This window comes from Rhinolophus hipposideros (assembly GCF_964194185.1).
Source record: "Rhinolophus hipposideros genome assembly, chromosome: 18".
NCBI lineage: Eukaryota > Metazoa > Chordata > Mammalia > Chiroptera > Rhinolophidae > Rhinolophus > Rhinolophus hipposideros.
In genome coordinates this window covers 50,320,297-50,347,282 of record NC_138064.1, presented here as the reverse complement: position 1 = coordinate 50,347,282, position 26,986 = coordinate 50,320,297, and the positions used below count along the sequence as shown (strand labels likewise).

The 26,986-nt window shown below is 39.7% G+C and overlaps 1 protein-coding gene across 3 annotated transcripts in view; it reads left to right on the top strand.

Moving 5' to 3' along the window:
• The window catches only part of COG5 (component of oligomeric golgi complex 5), a 326,514-nt gene that overhangs the window by 284,618 nt on the left and 14,910 nt on the right, over window positions 1-26,986 (top strand). For all 3 annotated transcript variants that reach the window (XM_081079882.1, XM_081079884.1, XM_081079883.1), the window contains 3 exons: window positions 7,843-7,946; window positions 11,534-11,771; window positions 18,259-18,335. In XM_081079882.1, coding sequence (XP_080936008.1) covers window positions 7,843-7,946; window positions 11,534-11,771; window positions 18,259-18,335 — 419 coding nt within the window. The remainder of the gene's footprint in view (window positions 1-7,842; window positions 7,947-11,533; window positions 11,772-18,258; window positions 18,336-26,986) is intronic.

Here is a 26,986-nt window from a genome sequence, read left to right as displayed (position 1 = left end):
TTCTGCATATACTGAAAGTAGCATTTTGTTAATTTTCCTAAGGAGAGAGGATACATGTGTGTTTATATTTTCCAGAATTTGAAAATAGACCCTGTTGGTATTTACATATTGTGTTCTGCTTGTGTTAATTGTATCATAAGCAAGAGAAGCAAGAGAGTCTTACAAATATTCACTGTATCTTAGGGTAGTGCAGTCAAGTATTGACCTACCATGTTTCCCCGAAAATAAGGCCTAACTGGAAAATAAGCCCTAGCATGATTTTTCAGGATGACGTCCCCTGAACATAAGCCCTAACACGTCTTTTGGAGCAAAACTTAATATAAGACCCGGTCTTATTTTCAGGGAAACACGGGAGTAAAGCAATGCTTCTACACCAGGTTGCTTTTGTGCCCTGTTGGACATTTAATGATATCTGGAGACATTTTGGTTGTCATAACTGGGAAAGGGGTGCATTTTGTGCCAGGGATGCTGTTAAACATCCTGCAATGCATAGGACAGCCCCCCCACAGCAGGAATTGTCAGGCCCAAAATATCAATAATGCTAAGGTTGAGAAACTCTTAATGTGTATCTGTAAGATGTGAAACCAGGGTACATTGCCCTTTGTAAATACACTAACATAAATATGCTTTCTGTCTAATATTAAGGAAGTTAGTGAGAAGTGATGTTGGTATGAGATTAGGAGTCATATGTAGTTGACAGTGTAACTCTTTTAAAACAAAACAAGCAAATCATTCATTCTTATAATAGTAATAAATATCCTTTAACACCTGCTATTTGCCAGTCACATGCAATATCTTGAAATATTACAGCCATTACATTATGTATTATTATCCCCATTTTATACAACTTAGAACTAAGTTGCTCAAAGTCATATAGCTGGTAAACCCAGACTTTGCTGACTCCAAAGAGTCGTGTCTACCACAGCTTGCCACCATTATTCATTAGTTCATTTACTAAACATTTACTTAGTGCGTACTAAATCAGTAAATAAGGCCATATGGCACAGACTCTGGAGCCAACCGACCTGTGTGAAGCCCTTTTCAGGTGTTCAACTAGCTGTGTGACCCCAGACAGGCTAGTAAGTTCTCTCTTGCCATAGTTTGTTACTACAAAATGGTACTATATACCAACACAAAGTTAAATGTCAACTGTTAGATTGGATTTAGATCACTTGGGTAGGGCAAGAGAGAGAGAGAGCACTCCAGGGAGAAACACTTATATTTAGAAAGTAAAGAGGATACAAAGAGAGTGAGGAAAAAAATTGGGAGAGAATGATGTCACAAATTCTAAAGGAGAAGGGAATTTCTGAGGTCAAATGCTGTCCATAGGTGACATGGATGGGGATTTAACAGGCCCCAGAAGTAAGGACACTGAATCCATAGATGAGGGTAAGAGGAGATAGTCTGTTTTCCCCCAGCGTTGCAGAACTACACTTGGATGTTATCAGTATCCTTTTCCCTAACATGCTTGTCTCATTATGATGAAATATTATTAAAGCTACCATAATTAAATAATTGTTTTTAGTAGGAGTTGTCCAATTTATAGATGATCATAAAAATACTATAAAATCAGGCCTGTATGACAACCCAAAAGGTCTTGATATTCTTACCGCCGGGCAGGGAATACATATAGTTTTCTTTTCTGTAATTCCACAGTTTTTCCTTCTAGCAGTAGCTGTCAGATGTTTTTTGATCACTCACCAAGATAAGAAATACATTTTGCTTTATCATCCCTACACAATACATAAGCATTTATAAATATATACTCAGATATATAACTGCATATATGTAGAATATACATTTATACACATTTCTATAATTAAAACAAAGCTTTCACAAAACAATACTTTTCCTTATTTTTTGTGATGCTCTCTGTTATTTTCTATACTCACATATTACTTTTTAAAACATTCTGACAGTGATCCACTTAATTGATTTTTTTTGAGAAAGTCCATTCTGTAGGTTAATACAGGGTGCCTACACTTTGCCTGATGATAAAAAGCTCCTGGGCAAGTTAAAAGTAGAAATTCCTCTGAAACTGTAATTCAGTATGCACTAGACTCTCTGAATCTGTATTTTAATGTACAGCAAAGGTTATTCCTACTGTAATACCAGCCACTTTGGGCTGGGAGTGGAGGCCTGTGCAGGGAAAATGGCCCCGAGCCTGGGCTCCAGCCCTCACTCTGAGCTTCGCCCCAGAACAGGGTCTCGCGTTGCTGGGACTGCTCTTTGCTCAGGCATCACCAGTTTTTCCTTCAGAACAGGATAAAACTAGCAGTCAGTTCAAGGCTGCCCGGCAGTGGCCCTGCCAATTAGGACTTAATTGCTCATGGTAACAGAACTCAAGGAAATAGTTCGACCTTGCTTTTTTTAGTTAAATCTTATAAAAATCATTATGACATATTAAGTTATAAACAAACAAAACCCTCTGACTGAAAGAAAAAAAACAAAACCTTGAATTTCATAAAATTGTAGGAAACTTATTACCTCACTTGAGTAAGGACTAGAATGTGATGGTGCATAAATGACTGCCCCCCAAGAACCCTAAATCTGTATGTTTTTATTACTTAATAGAGAAGATAGTAAACATACTTTTTAACTTACTAAATATGTAAGTAATGACACATGATAGTCTTTTCTACTCTACCTTGTTGAAATTTTATCCAGAATAAAATGTTATTTTAGGCTTCAGGTTCATCATATTACAAGCATGATCTAGTGTGTCATGGATGGCAAAATTAATTAATAAGTGTACATTTCAAGTCATTTCATTATAATCACCTCGGCCGTAAGTATTATTTAAATACTTTGGCCCAGTAACTCTGATCCGTTTATTGCTGAGATTGTCTTGTGCAGACAGTGATTATATTGCTGTTTATATATGACGATTCTTTTTTCCTCCCTTATTGGGAAGGTTTGATGTTCTATATAAGGGAATGTTCCAGATTGCCGAGGCTTCAATATTTTTGTAACCTTAGCTATTTTAGGTAAATCTTTTCGAAACGTATGACACACTTCCCTGCTTTGTAACTATTTTATGAAATACAATCTAGCCTCCTTTCTCAGTTTCCTCTGATCGCTGTTCATCATCTGCCTGTTCTTTAAATGAACGCATTCTCTTCCTGTTTTATATTTTCCCTAAGTGGAAAACCTCATCCAGCTCTAAGTTTTCTGTGTAAACCATTACATCATATACAAATAGAGACAGTTTTAGTTCCTTCTTTCTGAGCTTACGCCTGTTTTCTTATGCCCTGTTTCACTGCTAGGAGCCCTACTACAGGGCTGACCAGAACTGGCGAGAGTGGGCCTCGCTGACCTAGAGGAAAGCACTTAGTAGTTTACTGTTTTAAGTATGATGTTACCTGTAGGTTTATCTTAGCTGGCCTTCATGAGATTAAGCAAGTTCCCTTCTATTCCTAGTTTATTGAGACTTTTAAAAACATTATAAATGGTATTGTTTCATCGAATAGCCTTTTCTGTGTCTTTTAAAATGATCGTATAGTTTTTACTCCTTTATTCTGTTAAACTACTTTAGAGGAATTTATTTTCAAGTATCTAACTGACCAAGGTCATGATGTATTACCCTTTTTATGTATTCCTGGATTTGATTTACTTAGTATTTGTTAAAGATGCTTGTATCTATATTCGTAAGGGATATTGGTATATCGTTTTCTTCTAATTCTTTGTCTGGTTTTCATATCAAGTTAATACTGGCCTCACTAATTAGATTTGGAATTGTTTCCTTCACTTCTGTTTTCTGAAAGACTTTGTGTTGTTTTCTCCTTAAATACTTAGTAGAACGCACCAGTGAAGCCATCCGGGCCTGTAGTTGCTTTTATAGAAAGTGTATAACTACAAATGTAATTTGTTTAATACATAAAGGGCTATTCAGGTTATCTGTTTCTTGAGTGAGCTCTGATACTTTGTGACTTTCTAGGTATTTGCCTAGCCATCTAAGTTACCTAATTAGTCAGAATGATGTTGCACATGGTATCTCCTTATCGTGCTTTTAATGTGCTTAGGGCCTATAGTGACAACCTCTTTTTCATTTTTCATATTGATGATTTGTTTCTCCTTTTTTTTTGTTTCTTGATCAGTTTAGCTGGGGGTTTATCAATTTTATTCATCTTTTCTACTGTGATTGTGGACTTGTACTTCCTTTAATTTTGTCAATTCTTGACAATTTTGAAGCTGTGTTGCTAGTTTTGTTGAAGCTCTATTATGATACATATGTATTTATCATTCTTATTCCTTCCTGACGAACTGACCCTCTTACCATTATGAAATCTCTCTCGTTAGCTTTTGTTAATAGTTATTGTCATGCATTCAGTTTTCCCTGATATTAATTTAGCTACTCCAGCCTTTTTATGGTGAGTTTTTACATGGTATATCTTCTCCTGTGCCTTCACTTTGAACTCTTCTGTGTCTGTTTTTAAAGTGCATGTCTTGTACACAGTAAATCGTTGGGTATTGCCATTTTGTCTTCTGATAATCTCGACCTTTTAATTGGAGTATTTAGTCCATTCACATAATATAATTATTAATAAGGTTTTGTTTAGGTGTATAGTTTTGTTATTTGTTTTTTATTTCTTCTATTTCTTTATTTCTCTTTTCCCCCTTTTCTGCTGCCTTTTGGATCATTTGAAAAAAATTTTAAATTGCATTTTGATTGTATTTTTATTTAAAGCTCTTTGCATGATTGGATTTTTTAGTGGTTCCTCTGTGGATTACCATATTATATCCTTAACTTTCTATAGTCTTCTTAGAGTTAATATTGTATCACGTTATAAAAAAATATAGAAAACTTGCATTTATAGACGTGCATTTATATCTACATGTGTGTAGTGTAATTTTCTTTTAGTTTAAAGTTTCCGTTTGGTTCTTTTTCACATTATTAATCACTCTGCTGAGATTTCCTATTACTTTATTTATTGTGAGTATTTTTTTCTGTACCTCTCTGAGGTTCTTGTCTGATAGTTGTAGAGTCTTGGTCATCTCTGGGTTGTCAGCTGTTGCTTGTGTTTTCCCTTGAGAATTGATAAATTTTCTAGCTTTTGGTATAATAGTAATTTTTAATACATCCTGGATATTGCGAATGGTATTGTCTATAGATTCAGTATTTTAGATTCAGTATTTTTTTTATATTGTCCTAAGAGTGTTGATGATGTTTCTTTTTCAGTTCTAATAATTAGCTTAATTAGATTCAGTTTGTACACTGACATCCCTGCAGTTGGCCCTGCCTCAGATATCACTTCAGTTCTTTAAGCCTTAGTTGTAAACCACTTTCAGTTTGCTCTGCACGTGCCTGATCAGTGAGTCCACTAAAGATTACTGCTAAGTGTAAATAGAGCACTAGGCATTCTCCTCCTCTAGCTTTTTCCTCTCTGAGGTTCCCCTCGCACTCTCTGGTAGCCCTGGTTGAACTAGGCCTCCTTCCCTGTTCCTTTGGCTTGAAAGACTGCAGGTTTTGTTTTATTTTGTTTTTCTCTCAGTGTTAGCCACCAGCCTTGCTGCTACCATGATTGTAGTTACTCTTAGAGCAAAGTCACAGAAAAAAATGGAAAACTTATCTCTTCTGGTTGCTTGCTCTAGATTTCCACAGCCCCCTAAAACTACCTGTTGTTGGTTGTTTCCCCCCCCCCCCATCTCCAGAGTTCTCCAGCAGGCTTTTGGTTTGGTTTGTTTTTGGTATCTTTTTCAATAATTATTTGTAAGAGGATGTGTAGTTAGACACTCACTCCTTCATACTAGAGCAGAAAACCAACCCTTCCTTCTTGAAATCTTATCTGTTTATTTCCACCAAACCCTAAGGTCTCTTCCTCCTTCTCTGCCCAGTGACAAAATATAGCCAAAAGCTCACTGGAGTCAGATACAGCTAGAAAATCCCAGCTCTTCCCCTTGTTCACTTAGGACACCGGACAATCTCCTTAACTTGGTTGACTTTGGTTTCCCCAGCTACAAATTACTTTAGCTTCCCCCTCTATAAGAGATCTTAATAATTCTTAGGGGAAGGAATAATTGAGTTGTCAGTGCAGTTATTATATACGGAGCACGTAGCACAGTACCCAGTACATAACGTATATAAATCAGTGCTCCGACCCCTCTTAACCCTTTAAGGGCTCCTCTTCTGCATGACCTTAAAATGGATAGCCCCCATGTGGGTTTTCCAGAGGCCCTTCAAGCTCATATTCAAAACTGAGCTCATCATTTTCTTCCTTCATCCCCAAATTAATCTGCACCTTCTGCATTTACAGTTACACAGTTAATAACCCCACCAAACCAGTAAGAAAAAACCTCTGAGAATACCCTTATGTCTTTCTACTCCATATTCCTTAAATCCAGTTACCAAGTCCTGTGTTCTTTCCGTGTTTTCATCCCATCTCTGCGTCTCCATTGCTGTGCCTCTGATTTCGTTCAGATGCTCACTGTTTTGCGTCTGTATTACTACCGTGTCCTCCTGCCTTTGGTCTAATTTATTCAGTCTACTATCCAACACGATTTTTCCCAAATTCAAATCTTTAACCACATTTTTTCATTGCTTAAAATCCATCATTGGTTTCCCAGTGCCTTCAGGATAAACTTCCAGCTCCTTAGCGGCCTTCACAGAGTACATCTGCTGCCGGTCTCTCTTCCTCTTAGGCAGGCATCTCACACTATCTGTGTTGAATGCTGTGCAGTTCCTTAAATGCATCAGCTTTCCCAAGCTCCTCTGCCTTTAACAGAAGCCCTGCTAGCCCCACCCTTCTTCAAGTGGTTCTTATCTGTTTGGCCTTTGAAATTCAGTTCAAGCAACACCTTTTGTTTTTTAGATCCTGTCGATGTAAGTTGGAGGTTTCTCCCATGATCCCATAGCTCTGTGGAGCACCATGTCACTCTAACTTGTTGTCTGTTGTCACTAGATTGCAAGCTCCCCTAGGGCTAGAGATGACATTTAGGAAGGGTTCTATTTAAACATTTCACATTGGTTGAAATCATTTGTATGAGCCAAAGCCATCCATCTTCATTTTATGTAATCACCACTGAAACATATATAATGTACTTAAATTTTAGATTTTGAGTGTTTACTGAGGTCCAGTCAGTATGTAATGCTAAAAACCCATAGCTAAGGCCAACGGTCTACATAACCTAACCAACGATTATACCTCATTATAGAATAGTTTTTCAATCTTAGCACTATTGGCATTTTAGTTCTTTGTTGTGGGGGGACTGTCCTGTACTTTGTAGGATGATGTTTGGCAGCATCTCTAGCCTCTGCCCACTAGGTGCCAGTGACAGACCCTTTGTCCCCCACCCCAGCTGTCACAATCAAGAATGCCTCCAAACACTTGCAAATGCCTTCTGGAGAGCAAAATTGCCCTCAGTTGAGAATCATTGCTGTAAAACTCTAATAAATAGAAACCTACGTCATGAAATGCCTAGTTTTCTGCCCTATAAGAATCACCAGTATATTTATTATGATGTAGTGCCAATTTTGAAGAATTACTTTTGGTCTTGCCTCACTCTCTTCAGAAACTTTAAAACGTGTTCATTTGTTCTTGACTTTGTAAGTAGTATTATTCCCCTTTGCACCTTTCTCCAGGGGCTCATTTGACCATTAAACTTTTGAAAATATGAGAGCATTGGGGGAGTCGCGATTTTTCGGTGCCATGTTCTTCATATTTTAAGCTTCAAAAATCATTACTTATAGCAGTTAGGGTGAGGAGCAGACTTCTGTTGCGTTGTTACAGTTAAACTGTATATAGTCTGAATTTGATACAATAAGAAAAGTTGTAGTCAAAATGCTTCTCACATTTTGTGTGGTCGTCTTGAATTTTGCCTCTCCTCCCTTCCTGTTCTTTTCAGACAATCCATGTTCTTATGGGAAGTGCTGTGCAGCCCTTACTGACCTCAGTGGGAGATGCTATAGAGGCCATCATCATCACCATGCATCAAGAAGACTTTTCTGGGTAAGGACGCTAAACCAAAAATTTCACTACCATCTCCTGCCCCCTTGGGCTTGGTCCTCTTGTGACAGGTCTGGCCTCCAACCTCATGCCACCTAATCCATTGTGGAGAGTTTGGGATAGTTCTTTACATGCTCGGGTGGACTTCAAAACAACTTAACCACACTCTAGAGCTAAACATTTAAATATTAAAATGTAGGCGTATATTTTATATTCCTACTTCATACTTAGTTACTATTTGTGTACTGTCCTGTTTCTCTTTATATTCATGTTCTTTAAAAGAATATCTACTTTATTAAATGTCCAGCCACTAGTCTGTTTGTAGAAAAATTGTGTGATTATTACACTGTCCTTTAATTTTTCAAGTCATTTATAATTTAATTTATAAAGTATGTTTTGAAGACTCTATTTTTAATATTATTATTTCAGTCTCTGTTTTTTGGGGTTTTTTTTAAGACTTTATTGGGGAAAGGAAGCAGGACTTTATTGGGGAACAGTGTGTACTTCCAGGACTTTTTTCCAAGTCAAGTTGTTGTCCTTTCAGTCTTAGTTGTGGAGGGCGCGGCTCAGCTCCAGGTCCAGTTGCCATTGCTAGTTGCAGGGGGCACAGCCCACCATCTCTTGTGGGAGTCGAACCAGCAACCTTGTGGTTGAGAGGACACGCTCCAACCAACTGAGCCATCTGGCCACCCAGGAGCTGAGCTGCAGCTCACTGACTTCATTCTAGTTGTGGAGGGCACAGCTCGCTGGCCCATGTGGGAATCGAACCAGCAGCCCCGTTGCCCAGAGATCGTGCTCTAACGAACTGAGCCACCCATCCGCCCCAATCTCTATTTTTAATAATAGTAGGAAGCACAGAAGGGGAAAGTGTATTCTACACAAAAATGCTCTATTTGGAGATAGGAATATAAAACTGCTGATTACCAGTGTTTGGGAGGAAATGAATTTTGTTTAAAAGTGACTTGAAATGTTCCAGTTAGCCCAGTCACCAATGCCTCTGAAAAGGAAACAAAGAGGAGGTGATCTTTCGAGGCTTGCTTATGAGCGGTCAGATTTACTTGAATAATGTGTTCATGAGCCACGACTAGTGCCTGCAGGTAGCACACTGGACGTAAAAGTTGGTTTCCCTTCTTACCAGTTTGCTTAAATACTAGGGACCAGATTGGTTCTCTAACTGAGAGGATTGCCATGACTGCGATGCATTGTTTTAAGGTATATAATATTATCCTTAATTTTTTCCCCCCAAATGGCCTGTGATGGTTCCATTTCAGCTCTCTCTCCATATATAGCAGACATCTGAGGTTCAACTGAAGGTCATTTTCCGTACATGGCAGTGCAGGAGCGTGGAACACTGCTGCTTTATAGTGTATTTAAAGTATTGCTCCCATGGCAGTAATTTGCTGACTTCCTAGAATCTTGCTGTTAGTAATTCTAGTATGTTCTTTTGTATTGTATTGCTTACATGAAATGTAAGGTAAACTGCATTGAACGTCGCTAAGTAGGCATCATTTTTATGGTAGGGCTAGCCCCCAAGGGACACACTTAGAAAACATTAGTGAGTACCTGCCCTTCCTCTACACTTATTCTAGGTAAAAGGAAGAAATCAGGTTTACCTTCTTGGCCAGTCTTATCTGTAGTAGGGTTACAGAATCCCCTGCTGTTTAAAAAGTAATACGCATCACTGTTTCCAGATATTTGAAATCTATTCGATAGGACCAGTATATTTCTTTTAAAAGTAGATAAAACTTAAAATATAGATGTGTGATTGACATAGTACATTGATTGAAATTCCTTTATTTAATGTAAAATGACTCTTGTCCAATTACTTTGAATGGGAGAGGAAAGACAGTAAAAGTGGAGGCCCCTATATCCCTGAGGTGATGGACGGACACCTGTAAGGAGGGGAGAGTTACCCATGTGATGGGTAGGAATCACCCACCACTTCTCAAGTGTGCATTTGCTGAGTCTTCCTATCTTCAACTTCTGTATGTAGGCTCTCACTATGAAGACGCTTACATTTCTGCACAACTTACTGCTACACTTTATTAGAGAACCTCTTACTAAGCGTTTTGGCACAATTTGAAAAACTCAGCTTCAGCAATTGTTTTGTATTCTGGTAAATTTAAATCAAGCTTCTAATCCACACAGAACTGACAATAATTCAAGATTTCGGGTAATAAATAATTTTATTTTACTTATATTAACACATGCTTATGGAACGTTTTTTAGTATGTTATTTTCTAATCCTCAAGGAAACCGTTTTTACTGACCAAATTAAAATTCTTGAAACAATCCTCCAGAGAAGTATCAAGACAACAACAGGGCTTTTGATGAAGCATAGAAAGATATATGAAAGAGATTGCTAGCTTTTTTTTCAATTATTTCCAAACTTGCCGTTTGGACCGATGAAACCTGAATAAAGATAGGCCACGCAGTAGTCTGAATCTGGCAAAACCAAACCCCAAGTAAAGACTGCCATTGTTCACCGAGGCTGTGCCTGTCTTCTGCACCAAGCTGCGCTCCAGCCTATGACACCGCAAACAGTCACGTTCCGCTTGCCCACGTCCATCGCCTTGTCCTTCTTACATCTGAACACTGTCTTCCTGCTGGAACATAAGCCTACCTTCTCTGTTTCTATCTGCTTCTGGAAGGGAAGACCTTTGGTTAGCATCCTACTTATAATAACCATTGCTGTATTTGAAAATGATTAAGTTCCCCTCATTCTGTTGCTCCTGGCATTGGAGTCATAGCTGTTCTTCTCTAGACCATCACCAGTTTCTCTGTGTCATCCTTAGAATATGGAAAAATTCAACTTATTTTTTGAAAATGATTCAGCATTATGTAGCCAGTGATTTCATTGGCTAGCTAATTATTATCAGGTGATTTCTAATTTTGCTATAACTCTACTTTCCTATAAATATTTCACATTCTTTTAACATAGTCTTTAAAGCTCAATTATAAACATTTATGAATTATAAATAGTATTTCATGGAGCATCATCTGGCATCATCTGTTGATCCAAATTAAAGCCTTTCCAAACCTCCTCATCTGGGAGGAAAAAAATTGCAAACCATGTGTATTGTTACATAACCAGTTCCACAGGCAGAATGCTACTATTGGACTGATCAGAGTAAATAGCGCAAGAGCAGAAATGTCTTTGCCAAGAATTTGTTTGGGGAAGGCAGCATTTTCTGTCATGACAAAGTGTAAAATGTCATTTCAGGATCTATTACTGATTTATTCACTAACCAGCCAAACGTACGACTGGGTGGAGCCTTATAAAGCTGGGAGAGACCTTAGGGGTCAGAGAGGACGTAAGGCAGTCGTATGAATTATCCAGGACAGGTGGTTGTCTGTTTCATTCTTAAGAATCTTTAGGTAAATGGATCCTAAGATTCAATAATCTCCCTAGCCTCTTAAAACAGCCTTTAGAATATAATTTAAGCATAGTTTTATGCTCTTTAACTCTTAACAAAAATAAACGATGCCTTTTCTATGCATTAAGGGGAAACATTGCTTAGGATTGGCAGAGGGAGGAACAGCAGTCAAAGGGCCCCTTTTAGTGCATTGACTGTTTTATCCTTTTGCAGGTCGCTATCTAGCACTGGAAAGCCCGATGTTCCGTGTTCTCTGTACATGAAGGAGCTGCAGGGTTTCATTGCCAGAGTTATGAGTGACTACTTTAAACACTTTGAATGCTTGGATTTTGTCTTTGACAACACCGAAGCTATTGCCCAAAGAGCAATCGAACTTTTTATCCGCAATGCCAGCCTCATAAGACCTCTTGGTGAAGGTGGGAAAATGCGACTGGCTGCTGATTTTGCACAGGTAAATTGGTGCATAGCTGCAAAGGGAAAACGTGTCAGCCTCCACGGTATCTATTAAATAAAAGGCCAAATCTTCATCAGTAGTGTAGACACTTGCGGTATGAAGATAAGTAAATTTGTTTAAACCTAATTGGTAAAAAAACAAAAAGCTTTCAAGATACTTTCATAAGTAGATACTTTTTTCTTTGTATTTAACAAAAGAATCACCACTCATCTTCAATACTTCCAGGTTAAGGTGAAGTACCGCATTCCACAGTAAAGCAGCATTTATTTGCCACTTTTACGTAATATGGGGCTTTCTCACTGTTTTACTATCCCACCAAGTCAGTATTGATAAAGAGTAATTGATTAACCTTGCTAGGAAATGCTGTAGGCAGTGAAATATATCACTGAAACAGTGTAAAGGGGCTGTTGTCGTAGAAAGAGAAAGAATCCCAACACATCTGCAATCCCCTGGGGGCCAGCTCGGCATTCCGAAACCGCCTTCTAACTCATCCAGATAAACAGTGGGCCAGGTAGATAGGGTCTGAGTATTTGGTCTCCTGTACTAAAGAGTGTCTTTCCTCTGTGTGCCCAGCTTTGAAATCATTCCAAGCTATGTGATGTTCATGAGGGAAAATGACATAAAATAACAGAACCATAACCTGCTTGTATAGAAAGGGTTTTTTTTCCTTTGTTCTTTAGACCTAGTTTTTAATAGTATCAGAGGCAAAGAAGAAACATCTCAAACACATGCTCTCATTAAAAGAGTCAGAAACTGATCATTCACATTTACATAGCATGTCAAAGGTGAAGTCATTTTTTAAGCCTCTCAAAGCCATTAGCTTTAGTAGTCTAATAGTTATTCAAATGTGTTCTTCATAGTGGTCTCCCAGATCCTCCCTGCTTATAAAGACAGACGCATCGCAATGTCCCTGTTGGTTCCTGTGTGTGTCTGTGAGCAGGCGTTGGTTCCTTATCCCTCCCTGCACCTCGGGAGGGATATGGCTGAGCACTTGGACCAGGACAGTAGCTGTCCGAGGCTTCCTCAGACCTGGTAGATTCATAAGAATCAAGTGCATAATGTAATGTTTCAAGTGCTAAGCTCTTTGCATATCAGTCGGACTAGGGTAAGTCATTTTCATCCCCAAATGATATGCTTGAGACCACTAGACCATCATAAAGAGCCTTCCTGTGGGAAATATGCCTTTAGTAGCCTCAGCATGACAATAGAAATTAAATGATACCATTAATGTGGCTTCTTTACCTTTCCCATTTCTCTCAGCTTCATTCTCAGGCACCTGTACATTTTTGGCTTTGTTGTTATAGATAAACATCAACTTAAAGAGAATTCTATCTAAATAGTGCCTTACTTATCCCTCGCTCGGCTTCCAGGCTCTTGCTGAAACGAAGACACAGTGATACACCAGGACCTGCTCTTACTTATTAGGAACATTGTGAGCTACTCTCAGAGTAGTGTCTGTTCTTCCCCTCCCCTTTCCTCCTTAATTTTGTTTTCCTTTTCCTATGTTCTTCTCTCCCCTGGGCTCCCTCCCCCACCAGCGTATTTGCATTCTGCTCCAGCTGGTTCTTGAGTCACTTTCTTGGAGGCAGCACTTGAAGTCCAATTAGAGTGGCAGCCGAGCAGGAGAAGAGTAAGAGAGGGCCAGAGCAGAGCAGTGCCCTGTGGGAAGAAGGCTTTTTGTTTCTGCTTTTTATTTTAATGATGCGTTCCTCTGTGTCTTGTTACATGGAAAGCCTGTCCTTTAGCCACGCTGTGGCAGCTAGCACCTGCTCAGAACGCCTAGGATCCAGTGGTAGGGCTGAGCCCCCTCGTTCCTAAAACTGCATCATCCCGAAGTTTATTTGACACTCCTTCTTTTTAAGACATAATTGCCTAATAAACCAGACCTTTTTCCAGGTCCTTTCCCCTAAGATAAATGAAACTCATTAATCGTTATTACTAACTTATGCTCTAAGGCATCCGATGTTTTTCTTTTTTCTTTTAATTTTTATTAAATTGGTGGGGGTGACATTTGTAAGTAAAATTATATAGGTTTCAAGTGTACATTTCTATACTTCATGTATGTCACACATGGTGTGTTCAACACCCAGAGTCAGTTCTCCTTCCATCACTATATATTTGATCCCCTTTTCCCTCTTTTACCACCCCTCCCCCCTTACCCTCTGGTAACCACTAAACTGTTGTCTGTGTCTATGAGGTTTTGTTTCTTTGTCTTGTTCCTTTGTTGCTTTCAGTTTTATATCCCACATATGGTTCTCGACTTTTCCTGTCTGACTTATTTCACTTAGCATAATCATCTCAAGATCCATCCATGTTGTCACAAATGGCAGCATTTCATCTTTTCTTACAGCAGAGTAGTATTCCATTGTGTATATATACCACATCTTCTTTATCCAATCATCTATCGAAGGACATTTTGGTTGGTTCCATGCCTTGGCCACTGTGAATAATATTGTAATGAACATAGGGGTACGTATATCTTTATGGATCATTGTTTTCAGATTTTTGGGGTAGATACCCAGGAGAGGAATCATTGGGTCATATGGTAATTCTATTCTGAGTTTTTTGAGAAACCTCCATACTGTTTTTCATAGAGGCTGTACCAATTTACATTCCCACCAGCAGTGTATGAGGGTTCCTTTTTCTCCACAACCTCTCCAATACTTGTTATTATTTGTCTTGCTGATAATAGCCATTCTAACAGGTATGAGGTGGTATCTCATTGTGGTTTTGACTTGCATTTCTCTAATAACTAGTGAAGTTGAGCACCTTTTCATATTATCTGTTGGCCATCTCTATGTCCTCTTTAGAGAAAGTCTGTTCAGGTCCTCTGCCCATTTTTTAATCAGATTGTTTGTTTTTTTGTTGTTGAGCTGTATGAGTTCTTTATATATTTTGGATATTAGCTCCTTATTGGAAGTGTCATTTGCAAATATCTTTCTTAAACATATTTAGGAAAGGTGTTTACAAACAACACTTCCTCAGTGTTAAGTGTGTATTTCCCAGCCCGGCAGTGACACTGGCTGCTGCAGTCTGTGTGACGCAGATTCCCTTGTTCACTCCTGAACAGTGTGCCCCAGTTTTAGAACGCTCTGCACTCACTCACCTTGGGGTTGACTCCTGGCCCTGTGGCTTGGGGGCACAGGAGAGACAGGGAAGCACTGTCAGAATCACATCTGTGACCAGTAACTGGCAGACCTGGTGCAACTGTTACATCATTCAGTCCCCTACATTTTAAACAATTCAAGTGAATTTGGGGTTTTGATTTGATTTGATTTGATTTGGTTTCTTGCCACAACTGCAATTATGTATTGTTGTGTCTCAGCTTTTGGAATTGTGCTTGGTTGGACATATTTTTCTAGGGTCAAACCAAATAACATCACCCTGGCTTTTACATTTGTGACAGGTACCAACTGGGGACTACAAAGCATTTGACTGCCTCATTATTGAAAGTTCTATCAATCTGTACTCAAAATGAGACCAAGCCACTGAGGCCACTGGAGTGAGGAATACACAAATCCTCTAAGGATTTGAAAAGCTTTCTTGTGAGAAAAGTGCCTGCTGCCCTGGTATGAAGAACAGAAAGAGAAATTGGTCAAGAAGAGACCAGTGCTGATTATGTGGCATAAAGTCCAGTTGCAAAGACAGATAATGATGTCTATTAAAGATTTCTTTAGGAATCCTAACTTCTCCCCACTGGCACCATTGTACAGGTGAAAGAGAAAGTGGTTGCAGGGTGCCATCTGGAGGGTTTGTGGTGAGGACGTACCCACATACAGCCAGCCCGGAGCAATCAGGTCAAGGCACGAGGTGGTTTCCTGCAGCTAATTAATTCCTTACTGTGACCACATGGTCTGTGTGTTCACACTGATCACAGCCATTCTAAAGCAGGAAGCTTGTTCAAGGCCACTGGGGTTCTGCTGACTCAGAATCTTTTTAGGGATTTGTCCACACTGTCCTCGGAAGCACACAGCCCCCCTTCTCCTCAGTTTCATTTCTTCCCCGAGGGAAAGGATGACTGTTGAAGTTAGCATTCAATTATTTACTCAATGGTACTTATAGCACTTTCTATTTAAGGTCTTCTAGTGTCCTTGAAGCGTACATGTATATCTATATTTCACTCTTTGCCTGCAAGTACCATCTTTGAAAAGAAAACAAAATAATTAAGATTCTAGTTTCTGTTCTAATTCCGATTCCTTTTCCTCCTGAGCAATGTCAGGGCAGGAGTGTCCTAGGAGCGTCCAGAGATGCCCTGTGGTTAACCAAATGTCTGTGGTTGGTGGGGCGGCTCTGTAATTAGTTCACTGGGCCTGAGCTGACCGTTCATTCCCTCCACACGGGAGAGCTGAGGAGGGGCAGTTGCACCGGCTTTTTTTTGTATCCACAGCTAATTGAAGAGTCACCTCCTCCAAAAGGAACACTCCTGCCCTTTAGAAACCTGGCTTTTATTATTTGATGGAATTCTGGCAAAAGAAAATGGTTTTCAGTACCCTGGAGGTCCTTTATGGATGAGAAATTTATTTTAAATGCTTAGCATTTTGAAATTGTCCTGTGGCATAGAAATCTCCCGCATAGATTACACAGCCATTTGAGGTCATATTCTCTCATATTGTCTTTTTCTTAGCCGATTATTTCTTTTAACATTCAATCCTGATCAAGTGCTAAGGCAAATGTTGTTTGGTTTAATTTTTGAAGATGATGAAGCCCACTAGGGTAACTGAAAAAAATTGATAAAACCATTTTATGAAACACTTCACATGACTTCAGTGTGTAAACAACCATCATATATACGCACATACACAGAGAGAGAGGTGCATGATGAGAATTACCAACTCAGGGATACATGGTAATCACTTGTTTTCTACTTTGTGCTTATTGCAAAATAAATGGCACCTTCTGAAGAAAACCAGTCCCTCCCACTGAATGAGTACACTGCACAGGCCCACGGAGCAGCCCGTCACTCACTGCCTTCGGAGCTCAGCACTGGCTCGAGCTGCTCTTGTGTTGCATTGTTGGCAAGAATCCTGACTTTTCTTCCTTAGCTTTTACTCTTTTCATTTATTTATTCTTCTCTGTTTTCGTGAGTTTTCCAACCCCATGAGTTTTCTCTGTAGGACGTACAGTGTATACTCTGAGTCTATGTTAGAAGAGAAACCCACCTAGCCACCAGACCATCTCTAGGACACTGCCCTCCAGCTCTGTCCTGACATTCAGTTCACACATTTGATGCTGCACTTGTCACTTTGATGAACAGACGTCATTATGTGTGCACGTATGTATATATATGCACATGTGCATGTACACACATGTTTCTTATGATTTTGTTCAATAATAATTACATCATTTGGATAAACAGATCCTTCACTAAATTTGATAAAGCTTCTTGAAGGCAAGAAAGTCGAATTCATCTTCTCATCCCTATACCTCGCTTGGTGCCTGCAATTAATAGGGAGTCAAAAATCTTTCTCAAATGAGTGATTGTTTAGGTCTCCATTGTCTTCCAATGGCAAGGAGATTGGAGCAATTTTTCAGAAGGATGGCCAGCAGGATGGCAGCCTACACTTTACTTTTGTATGTTTTTCTTGGAGAAAGATGCTGCCTTACCAGGGAGCAGCCTTTTTTCAGCCATTTTCTAAACTGTTCGTTACTTGAGTCCTCTTTATAGCAAGTGTGGAGAAACATTATCAGCTGAGTGCCACATATGCAAAATCTTAGCATGTGAACATGGTAGATAAAGAACAGCTAGCCTAAAACTCCAGTTAATGACAAGTAAAATTTCCAATCAAAGGAGGAAAATAAAGAGAAGTGAAACCAATAGTTGCTAGATTCTTGAGTCAGGAAGGAAATTTGTCAATAATTTAAAAGGGGGAAGCATTTAAAATACTGGTGATTGCCAACATTTAAAGATCGCTTACTGTATATGCCATGCACAGCGTACTTTGTGGAATTATCTGTTTTGTTCGCATAATTCTAGGAAGTAGGGATTATTATCTCCACATGACAGATAAGGAAGGTGGACCTTAACGAGGTCAAGTCCGGGGCCACACAACTGGTCATCGTACACTGGAATTCTAACACCGATGTGCTGCCTCTAGAGTCAGCGCTTTTAATCACTGGGGCCAGCTTGGTAAAAATTATCATTGTTTATATTTAACATGAAAAAGACACAATCAGTCTTGAAAACCTTCCTTTTCTGATTTTTCAATGGAGAAAAGGTCTAAACTTTCTTCTCTGACATAACAAAAAATGTTTTTCTATTTTCTTGAAGGAATCGTCTCATCTTTTGCCCCTTTAGTAAATAAGTGTAAAAGTTATCTATGTTCTTGCCCTTTAACAAATCGGATTGACTTTTAAAGCTTGCCTCACAGTGCAGATGAAATTAAGTTGATGGCAACGCTACAACTTTGTATGATCCAAGAGTGTCCTTAACTCGCCTTGGGATTCTGACATACAAAGCTCTGAGTCTTATCTTTTAATATTTCAGATGGAGTTAGCTGTGGGTCCATTCTGCAGAAGAGTGTCTGATTTAGGAAAGTCCTATCGAATGCTGAGATCATTCAGGTAAGACACAATTCTGTTATTGCTGTTAATATATCCATATCCTGTTAGCAGTTAAACCCTTTTCTCCTATTCCTGCTGAAATATATGAAATTGCCAATATTTAACCAATGGCAATTTAACCAATGGCAGTGTCATATGGTGCATCTCAAAAGTTATTATTCAAACCAGAAACCTGTATAGAATTACATGTAATGACTATTGAGTGAGTGTGTGTGCATGCACGTGTGTGTGTTTGTGTTAGTTTTGAGTTTATAATTCAGAAGATAGAGCAGGTGAATTTTATTATGTTCTTGCCAGGGGGATTTTTTATTCCATTCTTACAGAAATATGTTGAACAGTAATACCAGGAAGTTCATAATTATATAAACATCTTTTTCTGAAATCTTTGTTCATTTATCATTTTCAATCCAATCTACTTCTCAATAGGTGATGGGTTTCATTCCATAACAAAACCATTGAATAGAGTATTTAAAAAACTGAGTTTAGTGATGAACTGTACTGCGTAACTGTAAACATAGTAGACAATTTAGACTGCAGGTGGCTAGTGTAGTGGAGCAGAGAATTTAGGACTGAGTTTCCTAAAAACCATTCAAAAACAAAACTGAGTTAATTCATACCCATGACCTAAGAATGTACCAATTTAATGGGAAAATCCTTTCAGTGCTGAATGCTTAGAAGGCCTTTTACCAACTCAGATTTTAAGAAACACTGAGTAGCTTAATGACTAGTGTCTTCAATAGCAGGTTTTAGAAGATACTCAACTTCCCATACGTTTTCACATCATGGCACATACAGAAAAGGTACACATTCCACAAGATGACCATCCCTAAGGTCATCAACGTAATCTTACAACCATTATGTGATCACAGCATACCAGAAGGGAAGCCTTGATAGAAACTGTCCATAGTATCCAACAGTGTATAATGGTCTTTGAATGTATTTCTATGAAGATAAGGTAAGAGAGTCCAGACATGTGGCTTTGTAAAAATGCTCAGTACTAAAAACTACAGTAATCAATAAACACTATGTCCTTTAAATGATCACTTCACTCGCTTATGTCATCCCAACCTTTGGTAGCAGAAAATTCAGGTATAATGTTGCTTGAAATATAAGAATCCAAGGTTGTTGATTGAAAAGGGAGTTCTATGCTTTGTAATTGACAAAGTTTTTTTTTGTTTGTTTGTTTTTTTAATGCCAAAAAGAGCCTGAGCCTGAATTATTTTTCTCAAATGCCCATCTGTGCAGAGGTGGGTTTCAAAAAAAAATTAATGTGGAATCACAAGTGGAGATTTCAAAAAACTAATTGTGGGACGCTGCCAAACATGAAGAAGTTGAAAGATTAAGAGGTCCTGAGGTTACTGATCTACCAGTCATCTGTCTGCACCATAAAAATAACCTTAAGAAACTCCTATAAAATCTCTTACTTTGAATAAGATGGTCACACAGGTGTTACAGTTGGGTGATAAAAGGTTGCCCTGAATAATGGAATCAGTTAGCATACTGGAGGGTATTAACACTGAGATACTGAAAAGGGTTTGGGAGAAGCTGTGATTTGGGACTTGCTATATTAAGATTAGGCTGTTATTTTTGATAGTCCAGCTCCCTTGTTTAGTAGTTTATTTCATGTGTATGTGTTAAAATAGTGCTTGTCTTCCTGTTTGCTGTTGTTCCTGATGATGGCTGTTATTAAAGTTGCATCACAATGTGGTGATACACGTTCTGAGGGTTTAGGTAAGACCAGTTCTGTTAAAGCAGTCATTTAAGGTGGGAATTTTCTGTTAGCCTCCCAATTCTCACCTGAGAAGAGCCCTCTAAAGGAGCTGTTAAAGTTTGAATAGTGACACCTTCTAGTACCTATTTATGGAATAAACAGTTAATGATTGGTCAATGTACGAGTATAATAAAAGAAAGTCCTTTTTATAAAAAATTCTTTTTTATATCTAGCTTCTCATGGAGCAGTGGTTAATCTAGATGGGTTTCAAACTTCTGACTATAACTCAGAGTAAGTTATTCTATATTACAACCTGGCATAGACTTACTTAAAAACATGTAGACACACTCAAACCCATATACATACACATGCACACCCACATGTGTGTCGTGAAGCAGTATTTACTCTTCATGTGATATTCTCTGACATTTCGTTTTCATTTGATTATTTTTTTTTTCTTTTTTTTTTCATTTGATTATTTTAACCCACTAAATTGGACTCATCATTGCAGTTTCTCACCCTTCGCACAAGGCCCTTAACTCAAATTTTAGCTGCTCTAGTGACAGGGGCAGAGTCTGTTCCTTTCTACAATGATAAAGATGTATGCCCTCTTCTCCTGGGACGCTGGTACACCTGAGTGTCCTCCTGCAGATGACTCTCAGTTCCCAGGGCCGCAGCACATATGTAATAATTGTGTCTTACCTATGGAGCATTTTCCATAACTCTCCATTCTCTGCTGGTGGATACAACGGATTTATAGCCACCAATATATTCCTACAGTCATACTAAATCAACCAGTCTGTTGAGTAGATCCTAGCATCTCCTCAGTTATTTGATAAGATTTGGTACAACCATTTGATAAGGATTTTAGGAATAATCAGATCAGGAAATAAAATGAAAGCATAGTATATTCTGGGGTCAAATCTAGCCCCGATCTGCAGAGAATGTTTTAGGTCCCGTCTTTTGAGATGAGAGATGTCAGTATGTGCCCGTGCTTCTGCCTGTTACCGTTGGCAAAGCCCCCAGCCCTGCCAGCTTCTCCACAGTTGTCACTTGAAGAGCATTGCCTTAGGAAAGCTTACCTGTTCAGAGGAACCTACAGAATCCCTTCCTGGAGAGGAGTAAATCAGTATAAGAGCAATCTTGATTCCAGTTCTAGGTCCTCGATTTGCTTACCTGCAAAAACTTGCAGAGCTCTGCCTCTAATCCAAAATTAGTCCTTAGCGGTTGCAATGGAAGGGCCCACTCTCGTTAATCTTCCATCTGTACTGTGGGGTGTGACAAGGCATCATCCAGTGGCTGTGTGCAGAACTGTCTCGGCTCTCATCATGGTCTCCTCCCCAGAGGTTCTGAATCACAGCAGACAGCTGAGTGGCAGTCAGTGGGAGACTGCCGGTTATATGTGCTGCATTCGCAGGATCACATACATGCATCAGGTAGCAATTTATACTGTTCCTTCAGAACTTGTACTATGAAAAACACTTCCTCATGCATCATGAAATGAAACAACAGGCTACGAAACAGTATAGATAGTACGACCCTTACTATTTTGTAAATAATAATATGTGTGTATATGGAGAGGAAAAGCCAAGGAGGATAAACATCAAAGTGTTACCTTTGGATAGTAGGATTGTCACTGGTGGTTTTTCCTTTACAGGTTTCCTATGTTTTTCAGTTTTTCTGCCTCAGTTGTTTTATATTATTTGTATTTATAATATTTGTAGTCAGAAAAGTCAGTAAACGTTTTATAAAATCCCTCTTGTAGTGTTCTTCCCATTTAAAAATAACAAGAGAGCTAAATATATATACAGAGGGTGCCAAAAAAATGTGTACACATTTTAAGAAAGGAAAAAACCGTATTCAAATTAAGCTGATGGTAGCTACTTTGAGCACCTATTGTAATTGCAGAAATCAAATATAACTTGTATTCATCTTTTGTTATCGGTATATATTGAGTATTACAATTTTAATAGTTTTCCTTAAAATGTGTACACATTTTTGGGGCACCTTTGTGTGTGTGTGTGCATGTGTGTGTACACATTAAAAGAGTATGCATTGAGTGGGGGGCAAGAACAGTGGGCAGCCACACCCCCCACACCCAGCAGGTGGGTCTGGGTCTGAATCAGTGGCAGTGGCTGCGGGAGAGGGCAGTGGGACCGTGACAATGCCAGCCAGAGAGCCTGCAGTGCAGACCCCAGGTGCAGCACCACACACACGAGCACGCGCGCGCGCGCACACACACACGGCCTCAGCAGGCACCCTTTCCTCCAGCACTCAGCCAGCTGCCACAGGGCACTTTCTTCTTGACAGTAATGTTAGTGGACTATTTAATTAAGCCAGCAAGCTCCTTGCATACATTTACATTTTACTGTCTCTCTTAGAGTGTCAGGCAGCAGGAATCTTTTCTTACCCTGGGCAGTATGCAGCCTGGGAAAGCTGCTGACATTAGGGATTTGCCCCTAAGTGATTTCTGTTTCTACTCGAGACAGCCGCCCTCCACCTGACCAGCCAAAAAGTCCTGACCTTTACATCTCAGTGTAGATATTCCTGAGGCCAAAGACAGAAGAGCTCAGGGACACAGACCCTGCCTTCAGGCAGGCACCACCACCTTTGCTCTGGAGGGGACAACTTTGTCCCTGGATATTGTCCACAGCCTGCTCTGCTGGTAGCTTTGTTCGGTTTAATGAAAGAGCTGTGAAAGCAACTGTTAGGATGAATCTTTTAGCTGGGCGGGGAGTGGGGTGAGGGTGGGGAGTGGAGGAGAAAACCATCAATAACTCCAGAGTATAGTGCTCAAGTCAACTGTTTTTTTTAATAATTTTTAATTATTTAATTACAGTTGACATACAATATTATATTAGTTTCAGGTGTACAACATAGTAATTAGACATTTATATAACTTGTGAAGTGATCACCCTGACAAATCTAGTACCCATGTGAGTCCATACTTACCGTGTTCCCCCGAAAATAAGATCTAGCCGGACAGGCAGCTCTAATGCGTCTTTTGGAGCAAAAATTAATATGAGACCCGGTCTTATTTTACTATACTATAAGACTGGGTTTTATATAATATAGTATAGTATAGTGTAGTGTAATGTAATGTAATATAATATAATATAATATAATATAATATAATATAATATAATATAATATAACATAATACAACACCTGGTCTTATATTAATTTTTTCTCCAAAAGACTCATTAGAGCTGATTGTCTGGCTAGGTCTTATTTTTGGGGAAACATGGTAGTAATTACGATATTACTCACTACATTCCTTATGCTATACCCTACATCCCTATGACTACTGTGTAACTACCAATTTGTACTTCTTAATCCCTTCTCTTTTTTAACCCACCCCTAACCTTCTCCCATCTGGCAACTATCAAAATGTTCTCTGTATCTATGAGTTTGTTTCTGTTTTGTTTGTTTGTTTTGTTCTTTAGATTCCACATGTAAATGAAATCGTATGAAATTTGTCTTTCTCTGTCTGACTTACTCCACTTAGCACAATACCCTCTAGGTCCATCCATGTTGTTGCAGATGGCAAGATTTCATTGTTTTTTTTTATAGCTGAGTAATATTCCATTGTGTGTATATGTGTATATATGTGTGTGTGTGTGTGTGTGTGAGTGTGTGTGTGTGTATACATATATATGTGGGTATATATATATGTATATACACATACACATATGAATATATATATATATATACACACACAGGCACATGCACAAATACACATATACCACTTCTTGTTTGTCCATTCATCCATTGATGTACACCCAGGCTGCCTCCATATTTTGTCCATTGCAAACAATGCTGCAATGAACATATGGACGCACATGTCCCTTCAAAGTAGTGTTTTGGGTTTCCTCAGATAAACACCCGCAAGTGGGATACTGGGTCCTTCTTTGTCTCTTGTTATAACCTTTGTTTTAAAGTCTATATTGTCTTGTATAAGTATTGCTACTCCAGTTTTTTTATTTTCTTTCCCATTTTAATGAGATATATTTTCCATCCCTTTACTTTCCATCTGTGTGTGTCTTTCAATCTGAAGTGAGTCTCTTGTAGGCAGCAAGGGTTTTGTTTTCTTATCCATTCAGGTACCTTATCTTTTGACGGGAGCATTTGATCCGTTTATATTTAAAGTAATTGTTGATAGATATGTAGTTACTGACATTTTATTATTTATGTCTTTGATCATTTTTCCTTCTTTGTTTTTTTAGAGATTTTTTTTCTAAGAGTTTATTAGAGTTTATGTGAGCCAAACAGAGGTATGCCGGGAAGCAAGATCTCAACAGACTGAGAAAAATGCTTCCTCTTTTTCTTCTTAAAGAAGTCCCTCTAACATTTTCTGTAATACTGGTTTGGTGGTGATGAACTCCTTTGGCTTTTTCTTGTCTGGGAAGCTCTTTTTCTGACCTTTGATTCTAAATGATAGCTTTGCTGGGTAGCGTAATCTTAGTTGTAGTTCCTTGGTTTTCATTACTTTGAATATTTAGTGCCAATTCCTTTTGGTCTGCAAAGTTTCTGTTGAGAAATCAGCTGACAATCTTATGGGAGCTCCCTTGTAGGTAACCTGCTTTTCTCTTGCTGCTTTTAGGATTCTCTCTGTGTCTTTAATCTTCGGCATTTTAATTATGATGTGTTTTGATGTGGCCTGTTTGGGTTCATCTTGTTTGGGCTTGTATGTCTATTTCCTTTACCAGGTTAGGGAATTTTTCAGTCTTATTTCTCCAAATAGGTTTTCAATTCCTTGCTCTCTTCCTCATCCTTCTGGTAACACTGTGATGAGAATGTTGATACTCTTGATATTGTCCCAGAAGTCCCTCAAACTACCCTGATTTTTTTTTTGAACTCTTTTTTTTCTTTTTGCTGTTCTTACTAGATGTTTTCTGCTGTCCTGTTTTACAAAACACCGATTCGAGCCTTTGTTTCATGTGATGTACTTTTGATTCCCTGTAATGTATTCTTCATTTCATTTATTATATTCTTCATTTCTGATGGGTTCTTTTTTATGTTCTCTATCTCCATTTTTATGTTTCCTATCTCTTTATTGAAGTTCTCCCTGAGATCACTGAGCATCCTTATAACCAGAGTTTTGAACTCTGCATCTGGTAGATAGCTTGTCTCCATTGTGTTTAAATCTTTTTCTTGAGTTTTGTTCTGTTCTTTTTTTTTTTTTTCCATTTGGGACATGTTTCTTTCTCTACCCATTTTGGCTATCTGCCTGGGTTTGTTTCTATATGTTAGGTATGGCTGCTGTGCCTCCTGGTCTTAGAGTGGCCTTATGTGTAATATGTGTCCTGTGGGACCCAATGGTACAGTTTCCCTGGTCACCTGAGCCAGGTGCTCCATGTATGTCCTTGGTGTGGGTTTTGTGTGTTTTCCTCTTGTAGTTGAGCCTTGGTTGCTGTTTTCATGTCGTTGGGAGGGATTGACCCTCAGGCTGATTGGTTGTGAGGACTGGCTGTGACTACAGTGGAGGAATTGTTGTGCAGGGGCTGACCCTACAGAGCAGGATTCACTTTAGCAGGACTCTGGTGCCTTCCCAGTCTTCCCATTGGGTGTTTTGCCCTAGAAGGTGAGCGGGTCATGGTCTGGCTCAGCTTGGTCTGAAGCAGGCCACTGGGTGTGCCAGCCCCAGGGCCTCCTGGGAGGGCCCCTCCACTCTAGGCCAAGTTCAGCTACAGCCTGTGCCCTGCCTGGGGCACCTGGCTGAGCCACAAAGCAATCTACAGATGGAAGCTACCTGTGCTAGGCTTGGAGGTACCTGGAAGAGGTCAAGTCCTGAACCGAAGCTGGCTGCCTCTAGTGCCAGGCTTGGTGCTGCTCACAAGAGGTACGGGACACTGAAGCTAGATGCTGCATGTTTGGGGTTTGTGAGATTTTAAGAAAGTACACAGCATGGGGCCAGCCTGGTGGCTCAGGCCATTGGAGCTCCATGCTCCTAACACCGAAGGCTGCCGGTTCGATTCCCACATGGGCCAGTCGGTTCTCAACCACAAGGTTGCCAGTTCAATTCCTCAACTCCCGCAAGGGATGGTGGGCTGCGCCCCTTGCAAATAACAATGGCACTGGACCTGGAGCTGAGCTGCACCCTCCACAACTAAGATTGAAAGGACAACCATTTGACTTGGAAAAAGTTCTGGAAGTACACACTGTTCCCCAAAAAAGTCCTTAAAAAAAAAAAAAAAGTACACAACATGAACCAAGACAGGCTGTTTGTATGGAAAAGCCACTGGAAGCAGTTTGGGTGTGCCCACAAGTTAGGTGGGGTGAGGTCTTGGGGAATCACCAGGGCAGGGTGATCAGTGTTAGCCAGGATGATGGAGACTCAGATATGACACCCAACTGTGCCTGCAGGCTGGGTGGCGGGAGAGCTCAACAAAGGAACAATGGCTTCTGCCAGCACTTCTGTCTGGTAGAAAGTTGCCCCTCCAGCCCTTTCTCGAAAGCCAGACAATTCAGTTTCTCCCTGAACGTCCCTGGCACCCTTTGAGCCACTGCCCCAGCACTGGTGCTCAGAGTGAGCTAGTCTGTCAGTGAGAAAGTTTGCACATGGGCCCTTCAAGAGAAACACGTGGTACTCCAGCAGCCCTTCGTCCCACTCAGCCACAATTTCCACCGGTCCTCATAGCCAGAAGTTGTGGGGACCTCTCCTCTAGGTACTGGAACCCTGGGCTGCAGAGCCTGTTGCAAGGCCCCTTGCCCTCCAGAGAGAGCTCTATAGCCAAGACATCCATCCCTCCTGCTATCCAGCTGCTACACATGGTGTAGGGCCAGCCTGCTCCGTGTCTCCGCCCCTCCCACCAGTCTCGAAGTGGCCTCCTCTGTATGTCCTCGGCTGCAGGACCTCTGCTCAGCTAGATCCCAGGCAACCCCAACAATGGGTGCTGTGCAGTTAGCTGCAACTTCCATGTAGTCGTGAGAGAAGGCA